Here is a 17,391-nt window from a genome sequence, read left to right on the forward strand (position 1 = left end):
ACACACACACACACACACACACACACACACACACACACACACACACACACACACACACACACACACACACACACACACACACACACACACACACACACACACACACACACACACACACACACACACACACACACACACACACACACACACACACACACACACACACACACACACACACACACACACACACACACACACACACACACACACACACACACACACACACACACACACACACACACACACACACACACACACACACACACACACACACACACACACAGTTAAACCTCGATATAACGAACAAATTTCTCAATATAACAAATACGAGGGTTGATCCAGAAATAAGGTTCCCATCACTTTTAGAAATAGACAACATTGTTTATTCTCACAGAAATTTACATACTTGGAAAGATGAAATTTACTCTATTTTATTACATAAACGCCATTTTTTCCTATGCGTTTTTGTAGACGGCGCTTCGATTTCTGTATTCCAATATCGTAGAACTCCACTGCCAACCCGTTGAGGAAGCGTCTCACCTCTTGTTCGACTTTATTCTCGCTCCGGAAGCGTTGGCCACTGAAATGTTCTTTTCACTTGGGGAACAAGTGATAATCACTAGTCACGAGGTCTGGACTGTATGGTGGGTGGGGGCATGACAGTCCACCCAAAGTTTGTCAATAGTTCCTGGGTTTGACTGGAGACGTCAGGTCGGGCGTTGTCATGAAGCAGCCTTACACCGGCTTCCAGTCGTCCTCGCCGGCGGTTCTGGATAGCTTGCCTGAGTTTTCTTAGTGTTGCACAATAACTGTCTGAGTTGATTGTCCCATGTACCATGAAATCGATCAGCAGTATCCCTTTACAATCCCAAAAAACACTGGCCATGACTTTGCCTGCAGAAGGAGTTTGAACTTCTTTGCAATTAGTGACTCTGGGTGACGCCACTGTTTTGATTTTTGTTTCGCTTCGGGAGTGAAATGAAACACTCACGTTTCGTCTCCCATAACAATGGAGTCCAACAATCCTTCCTTGGCACTTTTGAAGAAACCGGCGAGCACAGTCAAGGCAAGTTTCTCCTTGTGGTCTGATGTCAATAGCCACGGTACCATAGAGCACAACACTTGTGATACCCCACTTTTTCAGTCAAAGCTTTCCACTGTACCGTGTAAGAGTTGGAGGACAGTCCCACTGCTGGCAACCAGTTGTAGAATTTGTGGTCGGGCAGGAAATAAGTGGTAGCTGGCCCATGCCGTTGTCCAACTCAGCCACGCTTGGGACGTGGTTGTAGGGAGGAACTTGCTCTCATCGAGGACTAGGAGTACTGGATTTATTTACAATATTTGCATTACGACAGGAGATGCATTTCAACAGTCTAGCATGACTCCCAAATGGAGTACGAAAGACGGAGCACGAAGCCCCAAGCGCAAAAGCATGAAGAACACAGCCAAAAACATCTGATTAAATACCCTCTGTCTTCCCTAGATCCCTAGGTGAGAGAAAACTGCCGTCCAACCTTCGTCTAGTCAGACCGTCCACAGTCGTTGGAGGCGTAGTCGACCCGCCATTGAGGGGGAGGGTTCACAAACTCACATCTGCGCTTTGGATTCCCGGAACACACCGAGTGGAGTGGGTCCCCATTAGACAGGTTGTCACGCTTGACCCCAGTGGGCACCTCTTGATTGCAGAGCTGACTTCTCAGGTAGCCGCCGCGACTGTCAGCAGACTGTGACGAATTCTGGGGCCTGCGAAAACGCACCGCAAAGTGCCCTTTTCCAGGAGTTCCCTTGCTGCAAGTAGACTGTGAAGGCGACAGCGAACCAACTGACAATACACGGTCCGCCAAACGTGGCTTTCCTTGTTGGTGCCGTCGGTTCTCCGAAGGAGGTGCATGGTCGGCTAACGTTGCTGGAGTCGCTGTTCTCTGAGGAGGTGCATTGTAGGTTTTACAAAGCGACTCGTCGCAGCGGGCTGGGAAGGGTTCAATTTGCCAAAGATCGCCACCCCCACAAGTCATTCAAAACAGCTCCAGCGGGCTGGGAAAGGTTTGCAGGTCAGTACCCCTGCAGGCCGATCCTAACTGTAAGAACTTTCAGGAATCTGAGCAACAAGTTGACGGATGGGGATCCTCCTGTTTTGAAGCACTTTGCGTTGGACCATCTCAATAACCGCCTCCGAAACTGACTGTCTTCCACTTTGTTCTTCATCGTGGACTTCCTTCCGACTGCCACTAAACTCCCTGCGCCACTTTCGGACGTGTTGAACGGACATACACTTGTTGCCATACACCTCTGTCAACTGACGATGAATATCCATGGGTGGAGTCCCTTTGGCATGGAAAAAGTGAGTTACGAAACGAATCTCGCACTCGGTGGGATCAACAATGAAAACCTCCATATCGGATGGCTGCTGAGCCAAGAATGAGGGGTGCAGCAAAGCGCTGCCGGGGGGGAAACGAAAGTGGGGGAACTGCCGCATGCAGCAGTGTTGCCGAATTTCGCCTCGCACGTTTCCATGTGACTGGAGCTCTTTGGGAACCTTATTTCTGGATCAAGCCTCGTATTTAACTTGTTGTAATCTTTTGTCCATAGAACACCATGTATTTAGAACCTCAATATAACGAAGTATGTTTGTATGCCACTTCAATATAATGAAATTTCACTGCTGATGATAGGGAATGCTGAGACAACAAATGGAAACTTCCGAGGATGCGGATGGTCAAATGATTGAATTGCAAGTGGCTGTTTGCAAATGCACCTCTCAAATGGCCTCTCAAATTGCCCACTGCGTGACAAGAGCGACCACTGAATTGGAGTTGCACCATGTTCCGTATAAAGTACAAGTGTGATAAGATCATATTGCGCCCTGCGCACTTTGTGCTTTAGGTGCGAGCGAAAGTCTGCGAATGTGAGACAAGGTGTCTTCACGAGTACCACCTTCCCGTGCAAGCAAAGGGAAAGAGGGGGAGGGTAAACAGCTTGCGGTAGCGTGATCAAACATGTGCGAGTTGCTGAGTGGGGGTAAGTAGGCGCAAGTCTCCATCGTAGCTGCGCATGGCTGTAAGCGTGGCTGAGCGCATATGCAGCTGTGCTCCGTGCCTTAGATGTAATCTGCTGCGTGTGCAAAAAGTTGGCGTGCCGAGATGATGTGGCATCATGTAAGCTGTCTTCTCGCACATTTAGTAGTGGAGGATGCGTTATCTCTAGTTTTGGTACACGCAGTTCGAATACACGCAAAGTACCTTGAGCGGCCAATCGCGCAGCATTTTGATGGTATTTGCAGGCTTCTTTCATGCTCAGACAAACACTTTTATATAGCACGTATTGAGCAACAGAAAGCAGTATCGAAAGTTTTAACGTGATAGCGTTAAGGAGCTCGTGTTGCAGAAAAGCCGGTGTCGTCGGTGTCGGCGTCGGCGGCGTTAGCCGTGAGCGATAAATCCCAGCAGGCACTTCATGAATAAAAAACAACTTGCAAGATGGGCTGGGTGGGAATCGAACCAGGGTCTCCGGAGTGTGAGACGGAGACGTTACCACTGAGCCACGAGTTCGATGCTTCAAAGTGGTACAAAAGCGCCTCTAGTGAGCGGTGTTGCCTTAGAAACGAGCTGTTTCTAAGGCTCAGGCGTGCGTCGCTTGCTCAGGCGCACATTTCGTTGTCGCGCCGAACGCTGCGTTGCTCGACGCTCACCGCGTCCGATGCGGGGCGCGTAGTCGCTGCGCCGTAGCGTGTCTTACACCCCTTGGCGGGTCGACGGGAACGCTGTCGCGTTCCACTCTTGAAGGCGAAGCTTAAGCGTCCTCCAATTTTTTCATGTTACCCTACAATTTTCTCAATGACACATTTGGTCTAATTATAATATTTGAGAAGGCACTTAATTAACTAAGATTAATTATCTAATTAGGTAGAATGAAAAAAAATAATCTGAGTGCCTCCAATTGAAGGCAAACAACATTCCTTTGGTTCATTCCAGCTGCGTGGCATTTGCATATTTTTAATGCTTGGCTCAAGTTACGTGGCACACACTGTATAGTTCTTTGGTGGTGTGGGGTGGTGGAATCTAAGGAAAATAACAGCACAGGGCAAGAGGTGACTGCAATGTTTCGTGGTTCCCTGAAGTTCGTTATATCAAGATTTCATTGTACAAATATATGTATGCTATACTTATCTATGCCATATATGTTGGTTATATTGCTACATTAGTCATGGTTCTAAAGTTGCTCATACCAGGTCTTATGTTCTTGACTAAATTATTCTTCAGAATTTTGAGAAAGCATGCAAATAAATGGCATGAAAGATAACATTCACAGTGCATACCTTTTATCTTAACTCTTCTCAGACTATTGAATATTAAAAGTGCAAAACAATATCAGCGCGTAAACCTGAAAGTGATGTAATTTTACTGGTGTGGGTTCTTTATGGGCAGCGTACCGTGGCCGGTGCGATGTCATTACAGGCCCTACATGATGGACTATAAAGCTTTTAAGGGTGCCAGAAATTTTGGTGCACCTGTGTGTGTCACTTCTGCATTAGTCGGATTCGCATATCATTGGAACACTGTTTGAGAAGTTCAAGTGCAATGCAAAATCTTGCTGTTGCACTCAGTGCTTTGCCCTTTTTTGATGAGCTCTTGAGATTAAAGCTTGAAAGTGGGTTTGTCTGTCACTATCCTGTATAAAACTTTCGTCAGCCTGTCATGATAATGGCAGTGATGCTAGCTTGAACAGCAGGCTGCGCCAGCGCTGTAAATGCATTTTTGGTTCCCTACCTCATTGTAACATACAGGCAATTTTTGGATCAATTTTTTTGGAAGAAAGTGTGCGTTAGAATCCCATCAACACAGTTATTATGGTGATGAACATTTTCGTTTGAAAAGTCTGCTGATGGCAGGCCAGACATTAGTAGGAGATAATGTGCTTTCGCCTCATTCGCTGTCCCCTAGCGCTGCTAGGACATTTGCTGCAGCCAGATATCTTTGTGCGTACAGACCAGTCAAGTTGAATTATCCAGTGAGAATAATTGTATGGGTGCTGGCCAGGACCCATACCAGGATTGAATTAAGTGAAAATTTGAATTTACTGTAATTGGGTTAACAGCTCTGCTGTATTTGTTTGTTTGCACTGATTCATGAAGCCTGTTTTGTGTTGTGTGCTTCCACTCATTTAAATTTGATTTGCACTGGTTCATGTTATCTTGTTTGAAGACTCTTGTGCGTCATATGTGCAGTCATGGAAACATAGCATAGGAAGTACAAATAAACTTTTGTTTATTGAGAAAAGCACTAACTTAGCGCGGAACTTGTAGAATGAGGAGTAGGCATCGTGCATTCAAATTGTATGAAGCAAATAAATAGATCTATAAATTGTTTTTAATGTCCCTTCAAGTATTGTGGCTGTGTAGATTGGATCTGAACACTTCCGGCTATGAAAAGTACACAGCAGGGATCTGGTTTCGTTGCGCAGTATTTTACCTGTGCTTTTATTAGATATTTTTGTTTGTACATGATCTCTACTGCATACATTTTTTTCCTTATTTTGCGTAATAACATATTGGATCCCAGGTGGACTCTGGTGTGGGATGTCAATGTGTTTTAAAGGTATTACAGTGAGTAGCTGTTCTTGCTGCACTTAATGCTTATCCTTTCTGCTTTCTGCTCATGTCTCAGAACTCTTTACCAATGCTTCCCCTTGCCTTTTATGCTAAAGGTATGTTGCCTGCTTTACTGGAAGTGCAGTATGTCTTTGCTGTATGAAGGGGAAATAAAATAATAGATGAAGGGTAGAGAGGCTATTTAGAATAACCGTCTGGTTGGCTTTGTTGCACTGAGGATAAGGGGAAAGGGTAATAAAAGAAAGATTGAATTCACCTATTTTCACAAACTCAATGAGGTGCCTGACAATGATTAGTCTTCTATACAGATGCTACAGAATAAACATTATTGCAGAAGGAAGCTCAGGCTGACATTGCTTGTGACCAGTGCCCAAGAATTCAGCTTTCCGTGAGGAGACGTTTCTAGAGTTGGTTAGGCGTGGTGCAGGGTGCTATTCTTTGCACACTGAAATGAGCACATTTGCATAGATGTGCAATCGCCGCTTTGCACCCACAAACTGCACATTCAGGAACTACTGGCCAATGAGAAATGAGTGGGAATTCGTGAATACTACCTGCAGCCATAGACAACACATGAGAGAGGTGTCACATCATGGCAAGCTGCATGAAGGCAGAGTTTTAGGTAGATATTTAAAAAACAAAGGTACTGTCTCTTTTTTAAGGTCAGCAAAATTTAATTGATTCAACTTAAGCTCACATGCGAGCATGCGGAGTTAACCTACTGCATCCACTCTTGACAACAGAATAGTAATGCAGTCAGCACTCTCACGAACACACGGCACTGCATGAGACAGTTTCCAAGAAAAAAGAGTAAGAAGGGATAATAGCAGTCATATAGTACTCGATATAGTTAGTAGCTGCTGCAAATTGCACAAATCTCACTGGTGTGGTGGAATAGACAAAGTTACAATGAAGTAAGCCATTGCTCCCTCTTCTTTCTTTTTTTTTTTCGGTCCATTGCAGCAGCTGTAGAAGAGGAAGATGAAATACCAGTGAGGGGCAAGCACTTCACTGTGGATGACGTAGCCATTCCTCAGACGCCCAACTGCCAGCTTGTCCTGGCATATGCACATCGGGAGGGCCTTGCGCACTCCTACAGCACCATGCAGGACAGGAGCCAGCGCAAGAAAGGGCCTGCAGCCTGGTTGGCCACGTTGCGGCTTGGGGAACGCAGGTTCCCATCGTATCCCGAGGAGAAGGCCACGCAGGACGAGGCAAAAGAAACTGCGGCCGCACGGGCTGTCGCAGAGCTTGGGCTCCGCGCAGCTGCATTGGCTACTTATCCTGTAACTCCCGTCTCATCTGCCGAAGAAATAGCAGTCTTGGTAGACCGGTTAACAAGTGTAAGTATTCAGAAATTAAAGGAAGTGCTATCTCCAAATTCATCATGTGCCTGCTTTACCTGTCTCATGGCATCGTTATGGAAAGGATAGGACCCAAGTATGTTCTCACTAGTCTGCACAGAAGAGTGAGGGAAAAAAAAAAAAGTCTGCAACACACCTCCACAGTGTGCAGTTGACGTGCAACAAGCAAAAGCTGTGCATGTTTCGACTATTTACTTTCACATATGTTAAGTAGATACCTTTCTGAACAAGAATGCATACTTATGTGTCCAATTTGTGATGGTCTGTGAGGCTTCATCTAAATTGAGTGCTCCAAGTTCCTCTTCCATGTCATAGCCATTTGTATTGTGACGCAATATATTTTGCTGGCCTCGTAAATGACATTAATAGGCTTAGTGTAGCCACTGCTAATGCATTGTTGCCTACTAAATACTGATCTCTTACTCTCGACCATGTGGTTTGGCACATAGTGCAAGAGTTGCTTAGTCTGATTGACCCTTTACGTTGTGAATGGAGAACAACACTAGAGGAAAAAACAAGGTACAGTAGAACCTTGTTGATAGGTTCTACTGTACCTATCTACTGTCTACTGTACCTGCCTAAAAAAAAGAAAAAGAAAAGGAGAGAAATGTACTAAAAAATTTGGTGGACTCTACTATAGTTTTTATCTATGTAATGCAAAGCGTTGTGCGAATTGTTGTAACACGAGGCACCTATGCCTGCTGAGTGGGTGGGGCACAAGCGGCAAGAGATGCTCAGGGTCATTTTTGTGTCCTTGGCAAGCTTAGGCTTGTGCTCCTCAAATTTGGTCCGAGTCAGTAGCCTCTTCGGGGGGGGGGGGGGGGGGGGGGGCACTTTAGCGGGAAGTTCTGATGTGCTCGCTCGGCATGAATCATTGTGGTACGAGAGGCCGACACGTGGCGAGCTGATGGGGCTTGAGAGGCCCGATACTTGCATTCTCGTTCCTGTATTGCGTAGTGTGTTAAGACTGCAGCAAGGAACCCAAATGAAATCGAGTTGTTGGGCGATACCAGAATACAATGCTGCCTGAGCAAAACGTGATGCTTACTTCGCGCCGCCTGCAACAGGGAACGGTGGTGCGTTTGGGCTATCGCCTATTAATAGCATGCACTATACTTCCAATGGCACTATGCCACGTGTGCTGTGACACAGATAGGTGAAGATGCTCATCGCAGTAGGGCTGGCGGCAATAGCTGTGAATGGGGTGTGTGATGATGTGCAAGAGGATTTGCTGGTAATGGAATAGGAAACTGAGTGTACATGGTGCTTTCACATGACGTGGCTGAGTGAGTAGCGAGGCTGTAACGGGCAGTCACAGTTTTCGATTGTGTGTACCTTCCGCCTTTTCTTCCTTACATGGGATCTACTGGCTGGAAAATGTATCGTGCGATCGTTGTTTTGCAGTGTACTGAACATTCCGGGAACTTACCAGCCAGTAAAAATGAAACGTAACTGTATTGGATCATTTTTGTGTTCTTGATTGTAAACATTGGCGCCAATCGTACAAAACGGGATCTTATCAATTAGGTTCTGCTGTAGTGTACTGCTATAGCCCTTAGTTATTGGCTGGCTGACTGTTCAATTTCTAAGAGAATATCATGAGTACAGCTCCTACTACTCGTGCCTAGAGTTTGAGAATGATGAGCAGCAGTATTGTTTATGTCATATGCAGGAAGTCACCAGATTGCGACATCTTCCTCTTCATGAGTGCTGTGCAGGGATAATATAAGGATTCCATTCCCTCTATTTTCCTTCTTGCGCTTCGTCAACTATTACAGGTCAATCGTGAGCAGTGGATAAGAAAGGAACACAACCGAAAAAAAGTCCTACATTGCATAGGCTCTGCTTGTTTGGCAGGCCATTGCTAGTTGCTGTATGCAGTGCAAATAACTGATACAATGCATGATAGGATAAAGACAGGCTATTCCCTGGCAGGTTGATGACCACTAGGGCTTGCCTGATGTAGGGCGCTGCTGTTGATGAGGAGCTAATTGTGGAGTGAAAACCAGCACAAGCTGCAGAGATGAGCCCATCACACACTGTGCATGCTCACAAAAATGACTTGATTTAACGGCTTGTGGTAGATGGCACAAGCATACTGCACCTGTGCTCTAGGCAAGTGTGCAAAGTGCTTTACATGCTATTGTTTTGCAGATGTAAAACTGAATGAGTGTGTGGGTTGTTAATTCTTGGCAGGCACATACCCAGGGGCCCAGGGGGAGGGGCGAAATTAAGTGGCACATCCCCCCTCCCCGCCCACGCCACCACTCCTCACGCACATTCCTAAAGCGCCGACAAATCAGTCTATTTGGCGGTCAACGTTTTGCTGTTTTTTACAGCAAAAGCTGTATATGACTAACCTTCCTTAGTTCTTTCGGCATTCAACAGAAAAAATCGTCATGTGGGCCAATCCTGGTGATAGTGCAGAAAGAGTCCAAGCTCAGTGGCACACACCCTTGTGGACTCGGAAACCTGTAATGCGCCCTTTGAAATCTTCGGGATGGGCCTACGTATGGGGACTGCTAAACGCCTGCTTCACCTCTGCTTCAGATTGGCCTGGCATTGCACTACCTTTGGGCCGATCCGCGGCGGAGGGGAAGCACTTTGCTTTTTGTTTAAGAGTTTTGACTATTGTCAGCTCTCACTGCCATTTCATCTTCACAGAGTGGAATGGTTGTCGATTTTTTCACTCTTTTTGGATGGCGGTAGTTATTGGCATCTCCTGGGGTGGGAAGGCCAGTTTTTTCATCGATTCGGTGCCTGTGCAATTAACTCCAGTTGAGTTCAGTTGTCACCATCTATTCAGTGATCATGCGCATCGCTGTTGCTTCGTTAGTTCAACTTTCTTTGTTTAGACTGATCCAGGGACCAGGAAAGGGATTCGGTTCGTAGTCACCTGGTCTGTATGCTCGTGGAACAAGTTGCGGCCGGAGAAAATGGCAATTGCTTTTAACTTTTCTTTTTGCTTCATTATTTCCTCGAGTGATGGCTCGGCGCGACGCTAGTAGGTCCTCAGAACCATATACCCCTGATACTGGTTAGATAAGATGGAAAATAATGTGAAACAGTGTCCATCATCAGACCCTGTAATAACCGTTAAACCCAGAAGAAATATGACGGTCACCTGCTACCTTGTGTGGTTTTTCCTAATTATACAGCACTTTTCGTGCAAAATTGGCAACTGGAAACAAGAGTCGCAAGGAGTTGAGAAATTAAGCGATCTACCAAGGGAAAGAGCCAAAGCAACAGCCAAACAGGAAGGAAAAATGAAAATTGACAAATTTGACTGCTGTTTGTGAAAATATTTATCAATCAACATCCTCTTATTAAAAAGGAAGTAGAGAAAACGTGGCCGGAAGTGGAGAATAATTCCATGTGTTTTGAATGATGCTTCTACAGTTATCAGTTGAGTCGCCTGACGTAGTCACTACTCTGCTATGCTAATGTGCGTGTTTTTCTAACTTCCTGTGGTGGGCGCAGTACGTCTAGAACTGCAGCGTCCTGCGCTCTATGCGGTTGTACGGGACTGGTAACCACACATCGTTACAGAACTTCCCGAGTAACAACACGAGTCAGTTTTGGCACTTAACTTGGTAGAGCAGTAAATGAGGGATCCAAAAGAACCGCGATTGTTCCGCAAATATATATATAGTAGTAGTAGTAGTAATAGTAATAGTATAAGACTTTTATTCAGCCCAAAATTAGAGGCCGAGCATATCGACTGCATGGCTGGCCAGTCGACGCTGTTCCTATTCACCTTCACCACCAAGCCAGTCGAGCCAGGTGGTGATGGAATGAGCAGCCGGACAGTAGAATAGGCAATGGGATAGGTCTGCATAAGTAGAGGGGCAGTTGGGACAGGAGGGGTCGGAGCGATAGCGATAGAGAAAGAGGCGGGAAAGGGTAACCAGTGCATTCATTTGGATGTGCCGCAGAAGGCGAGCCTCCGGCACAGTGAGTGATGGATGAGGGGGGGGGGGGGGGGGGGTAGAGGCGCGCTTGTCGAGACGGAGCTGGAGGTAAACTGCCTTGATAGTGCAGCACAGGGAGAGCCCCCCAGAATCCTCCGAGGGCCTGGACCAGGGATCAACGTTGCCCGGTTAAAAATGTCACGGGCAAGCTGATAGGCCAGCTTATTGTCGCCAATCCCCGAATGCCCAGGGACTCAGCAGAGGAAAACTGTAGAAGGTTGAAGTGCAGAGACCGCTCGTTCGACCTCCTGTTGGAGTGAATGGGGTAGGATGCGGTTTTGTTTGGGGTGAATGGCGGCTTGGGATTCGGTGTATGTCGTGTACCCTGGGAGCGAGGGAAGTGAGGGAAATGATTGTAGGGCATGTACAATGGCAAGGACCTCAAGAGAGAGTGTGTTCGGAGGGTGTAGGTACGGCCCACTCGTGTGAGTTTCAGGTGTTGGGAGGTGGGAATTGTAGATTGCATAGCCGCAGGAACCTCGAGGAGCTATGAAAGAGGCATCCATGTAGGCTACTCCCTGGGTAGTAAAGAGAGGGGAATGATGCTGCGCGGCCGCGTGACGACGGCCGGCATGCAGGACAGGGGACATATTGGACGGCAGGGGGAGGATGCGGAGATTGGGAGCTGGGGTGGATTTTGGAGAGGTAAAGGTGGAAACGGGAATGGGAGAGATACCCACCTTGGCCAGTAACCACTGACCCTGACGGGGAAGAGAAAGCCGGGCAAGCTGGGAGTCACGGTAGAGAGAGAGAAGAGAACGAAGAGGATGGAAGAGGCCTGTGGCAAAGAGCTTAGCAGTACAGGTGGTGATAGGGAGGTTGAGAGCTGCCTTGTACAGGCCCACAAGGGCGGTCTCGAGGGTGTTAAGCTGAGTGTGGGTGAAGGAAACATAAGGTACAAAGTACAGGAACTTGTTGAGGGCGAGCGCATGGGTAACTCGGCATGCATGAGCCTCGTGAAGGCTCGAGCGCCAAGTGACCACGCGCCGCAAGAGTTGAGTTACCGAGTGACAGGTCCTGACAGCATGGTGGAGGGCTTGCACATTCTTGGCTGCATGCAAAGGGAAGCCAAGAACTTCGCATTGGGGGACAATAGGAATGGGAGAGCCAGAAAGGTGGAGGGAGATTAGGGCATTGTGGGAGCGCTGTTATGAGTAGTAGTTAAGGAGAAGCTCGGATTTCTCCGGAGCAGGAGACAAGTCAGCAATGGAGAGAAAGGAGTTAATGAGATCGAGGCCACGTTGCAGGGTGTCCTGTACGTGATTGAGAGAACCAGACGAACACCAGAGGGTGATGTTGTCGGCATAAAAGATGTGGCGGAGGTCAGGAATTTGGGCTATTTGGGAGGCGAGAGGGGTCATAGCAAGGTTAAAAAGTGTAGGAGAGAGAACACTCCTTGAGTAATGCCATGGGTGAGCAGGTGGGGGTCTGAGAGATGTGTGTCCACTCGAAAGCGAGCCACTCAGAGAGGAAGGAGCAGAGCTAAGAGTACATGCTGTTGCCGCAGTCTAGGGAGGAGAGTTGAGACAGGATGTGGTCGCGGCACACACCTTCGAAGGCCTTGCGGACATCAACAGTCACAAGAGCATGGATCTGGCGGAGGGTGGGTGAGATAAAGGTGTGCTGGAGGATCGGGAACATGTCCGGTGCACAGACGTGGCGTCGAAAGCTGATAAGAGAATGGGGGAAGAATTCTCTTCCCTCAAGAAAATCAGAGAGGCGAGTCAAAGCAAGACTCAAGGGTCTTGCCAACACACGATGTCAAGGAGATAGGGCGAAGGTTAGAAAGGGAGGGAGGTTTGCCCGGCTTCGGACCTACTTAATTACTTAAACGCATTCTGCATAAGTGGAGTTATTCGCACTCAAACAAGCCCTACGCAGTTCTTGTGCTCCTTCAGTTACTTGCACTCCTTCAGTTACTTGCACTGTGAAGGCTATGGTGATACGATACATGCCCAAAATTCTCTGCCTATTGACCGTCACCATGGTGCGCAGTTCAAGTTTGATTTCGGATGCTCACGTAGATGCTACTACTTCTGATTTTGGTGCCTATGATGCACCGAACGCAGTTTTCCTCAGCGAGCCGCAGTGTGCTCAGTCAGCGGACTCGTCGTGGCACCCTGCTGCAGCCATGGCATCTACACTATGTAGCAGACTGCAGCAACATGCAACTGTAGTGCGTACTTGTGCTGTTTGCTTTGTGCATGACAGTGCTTCAGTGCTTGCTCACGCCCATATGCTCCAGTCTGGCCATACTACATGTTGTGCACTGACTTTGTTCTGCGCCAGCTTGACCGACGGATAGTAGCCGCGTCCAACTTTCACATTTTGAATTGCTATCAGTAGCTCAATACGAAACCAGTTGAAATTAGGGAAACCGGATGGCTACGGCGCCAATAAGCAGGGCGGCCAAAGTTTAATTCCTATGCGGGCAGCCGTAGCTGAACATGACCAGATGATAGTTGACTTCTTCCCGAAGTATGTAATTGTTAGCGCTCAATCATAGCAGCATTGAAGGTAGTGCTTGTCACTGTGCTCTATGGTGGCTGTCGTATAATTATTGATATATATGTATATATTTCTTTTTTCAGTTGGTGTTGAGTAAACCACATGGAATTCTCAAGGAAGGAGTAGAGGTGTTATACAAAGAAAATTACTCGGAGCAGCTTCCAGGGAGCTGGTTTGAGCACCTTGTGAGGTCTGAGCTTGTCCACATTGAGAGGTATGCCCTTTGCAGAACTGCACTCCTGTGTTTTATGGGCAGGGGTACTTTGTGTCAGCTAGATTTAACTCTCGTTGGGTGATGCTCATGCCCTTTCATAATAGGCCAGCTGCTGATGTGTATGAAAATACTTTCTACATATAAGCTCAATCCGCCTTTCTCACTTTCCTGTGCTGCTCTCTGCCGCATGCCGCTGGAAACGTTTTAGAAGGGTGCCGGGGCTTTCGCTGGTTGATTTGTGTACCTGCGCCCACATTGAGTGTGTGTCATTTGTGCATTTCATGGATCGCGAATCATTATTAATGGCTTCTCCATGGCAGAATGTCGTGCCTGGAAGCCATGACGCACTCAATGACTACTGGGTGAGCAGGCCTGAGTGCGCTGTTCTGTAAACAGTGTGGCCGAGTTCTGGCACACTGAGTTCCCATTGCCGACACGGCTGCCTTGGAGTTTGTTGTCGCTGATTTCTGCACTTGGAGCTCGCGTATTGTATTCTTTTTAAACATTATTTTGACATTTCGCATATTCAAGAAGTCTTCGAGCGCAGCCTTCCACGCCGGATTTATCGCAGCGGTGCACTTGTTTACATTGATATCTACAGAAGCAGATCGTTGTTTAGTGTCAAATATTGTGGAAAAGGTGCGTCGCTATACGAAATAATATGAGCAGCCGAACCACTTAAACAACGGCAACTGTGATCCAGATAACATATTACGGGCTGTTAATTTATTTCTGATTCTCACTTTTCTTTAACTCCATCATACTTAAAGTTTGCGCGTGCCATAAAGCATTATTAAAGAAAACTGCGTTCGCATAAATTAAGTGGTCATTTATAGGCCATGTTGTTCTTTTGCGAAAATGCGACACCATCACTAACACTGTTGGTATAACTCAGCGAGGCATTTGTTTATGCTGCTGTGTACCGAATGCACCGTTTCTTGTTTCCTGTTTGACGCAGAGGTAAACAGTACATCTCTGTAATTGATAAATGTGTCAGCATAACAACACGTAAAGACCCACCCACTTACATAGTGAATGCGACCGGCAGCCTATGGGTGCAGTGACGTACAGATGTTGGCACAGCGCTGTGTCGCCGCTTGCTGCTTATTGTGTTTGCGCCGTTCGAAGTGAAATATAGTTGTTTTCAAATCGCTAAGGCCGAACTGAACTATAAAAAGAGTTTCATTCGTTCTAACTGCTTACATTTCGGTTCAAGTCCGCCGGTAGTGGGTACACAACACGACGGCACCAGGCTTAACCTTCTCTGTACAGGATCAACATTGCCTCAAACTTCATGTGCACTGCTTGAGAGGGTTTAAACTTGTGCTTTTCAACTTCATAGGAAAGTTTTGACTCACTTTGAGCGCGAATAATTATATATACAAGCGAAGGCACTGTCGCTATCGTGTTGTTGGCTCGACGACTTATCGCGCGGGGTTGGTCAAATGATGGTCGGCACGCTGATTTTGCCGGTGCCGTCGACAAGAAAGCCCGTCGCAGTACAACTCACACTCGTCGGTTGCGTTGATGTCAGCCTGGTATGATGAAATGGTTTTGGTGACGCACTGTGCTGAACAGTCAGGCAGTCATTGGCATGAGCGTCTTGTCGGTCTCGTATCGACCCAGTGGTACTGTGCCTTACGAGTACGTGAAATCAAGCATGCGCTGCCACCACCAGCAAGTGAGGGCCGACGCTGCAAGAAGACTTCATCAGCAACGTTATGTTTTTAAGTGTCGCCCAAGTGTGATGCATGGGTTTTTCGTTAAGTTTACTAGCCATCAATGAAAGGCGGCAACTACCTGGCTCACGGTGCAGTCCGGACAACTCGTGCGTAGCCCTGGCCGCATTCTGTTCTAAAGTGGAGTTGCAGTCTTACGCTGCGACCATTTTAGGCACCGCACTGACGTTGAGCTACCACTGGAGTTTCAACCATTTCAATGCGGTACATGGCATGAGTGTTTGCAGCGATGTGCGTTCGAGCGCTTATTGATATTTTTTTTTCGGGCACCTTCTGGCGCGTGGCGACGCGCACGACCCTTCCAAAACGTATCGCAACTATTCCGCTAGGGCAGGGCGCATGCGCCATCATGCCATGAAAAAGGCAGATTACAACGTCTTAGAAATACCGTCAACGTCCAAATTATCAGACTCCCTAGGGGCTGCGAAAACATCTAGTCGTCTGAATGCTATTACCGTGCACATTTATCTGCTACAGGAAACTCAATAGTTGTAAGGGTTCTGTATCTGCACAGGCATCTTTGGCACAAAGAGAAACGTAAATAATGTCCTTTTAACATTTTCCCTGGAATGTGTGTAAAAGGTTTTGTAGAATTTCTCACAAAAGGGTGCCTTTAACCAAAAAAGAAAAATGGTTATTCTAGCTGTGTGCAGCTATGTGCAGCATACTCATGCGCATCTGTAACTGTACTGTACAGCCACGGTAAATTTATGCATAAGCAATATCTCGTCAGTTCAGTCCTTCTTAGTCTGGAAAACGGATTAACTTTAATTTTGATCACCCCAGAGTGTCCAAAGTGCAGAAGTTTGCATCTGTGCAGCACAAGAAAGCAAGTATGGTGCTAGCATTCAACTGAAACAAAGTGCCCAAATCTGGGTTGCCATAGTCATCAGCAGTAACCATAAGGAAATGACAGGAATGCTTTGTGCCTTTTTACCTTACTTGTATAATAAATGCTCCTTCCTGATAAAGAAAGATGACGCTAAATTGACGGGTACATTCAGTACACTGGGTGGGAGGGCATGCAGGAATCTATATAAGCGAAGCTTTGTTTTAGTGCATAAAGAGTGGAAACGAGTTTGTGTTTATTGAATGTCCGCACAAAGTGACACAGAAGGCTTTATTCAGGCGTTGTTGTGAGGCTAATGTAATGCCGCTGCCGCAGATGCACGAAGGTGAGCTTTCTGGTTCTTTTTTTTTTCCCTGCATGACCAGTGCCGCGGATGCGCGGAGATGAGCGCTGTCTGGTGGTGGTGCAAGGAATACAGCTGCGCGTGCGGCATGCATCCTCCGCTGTGATTGGTTCGCCTATTCGGCTAGACAACAGCCACGCCGAAGCACCCACTGTTTCGAAAACCTTGCGAGGTTTGCAAAGAAAAGCTTCTTTTAATAAAATAAAAGCCTGACTTCGGTGCGCAATGTGCTTGGTCATGGAGCCTGAGGTGCCGATGTGCAAAATGCTTAGCTGTGGGTTTGAGGAGTTCGTGCGAGAAGTGCGAGATCACCGAATCTGGAGGGCCAATATGCGAAATTCTTAGCCACAGGTCAGAGGAGTCTGCTCAAGATGTGCTCGATTGCAGAGTCCAATGTGCCAATGTGTGAAATGCCTAGCCGCAGGTCTTGAGGACTGCACGCGTGATGTGCTTGGGTGCGGCACTGATGCTCGAAAGGCTTAGCCGCATGTTCGAAGATGAGTTTGGAAGTAAACTTGGAAGTGAAGTCTCAAGTATTGATGCTCGCAATGCTCAGCCGTGGTTCCGAATGTCCAGTAATAGTGGGGTCGGCTGTGCTTCTGTGATGTCCACGTCGCGCCTGTTTCGACATTTGTCATATCACGGTGGTCGAGGTGCAAAGAGCGTGTGCGTCTGCTGTTTGCTCCTTGAAAGGTGCAAAGTGCGCATGACGTCCCTACAGAGCGAGCCCCGGACCAATGGTGAACCACGCTGCAGTCGCATGGCGAGCCAATCAGAGACTCCAGAATGACCTT

At 47.2% G+C, this 17,391-nt stretch overlaps 1 protein-coding gene across 8 annotated transcripts in view; it reads left to right on the forward strand.

Annotated features, from left to right (window-relative positions):
- LOC126536294 (uncharacterized) overlaps window positions 1-17,391 on the forward strand; it is a 151,192-nt gene that overhangs the window by 64,452 nt on the left and 69,349 nt on the right. For 7 of the 8 annotated variants that reach the window (XM_055073925.2, XM_055073928.2, XM_050183200.3 and 4 more), the window contains 2 exons: window positions 6,572-6,951; window positions 13,535-13,665. In XM_055073925.2, coding sequence (XP_054929900.2) covers window positions 6,572-6,951; window positions 13,535-13,665 — 511 coding nt within the window. The remainder of the gene's footprint in view (window positions 1-6,571; window positions 6,952-13,534; window positions 13,666-17,391) is intronic. The other variant, XM_055073931.2, reaches the window with a different exon arrangement.

The sequence above is a fragment of the Dermacentor andersoni genome, chromosome 4 (assembly GCF_023375885.2).
Source record: "Dermacentor andersoni chromosome 4, qqDerAnde1_hic_scaffold, whole genome shotgun sequence".
Lineage (NCBI taxonomy): Eukaryota > Metazoa > Arthropoda > Arachnida > Ixodida > Ixodidae > Dermacentor > Dermacentor andersoni.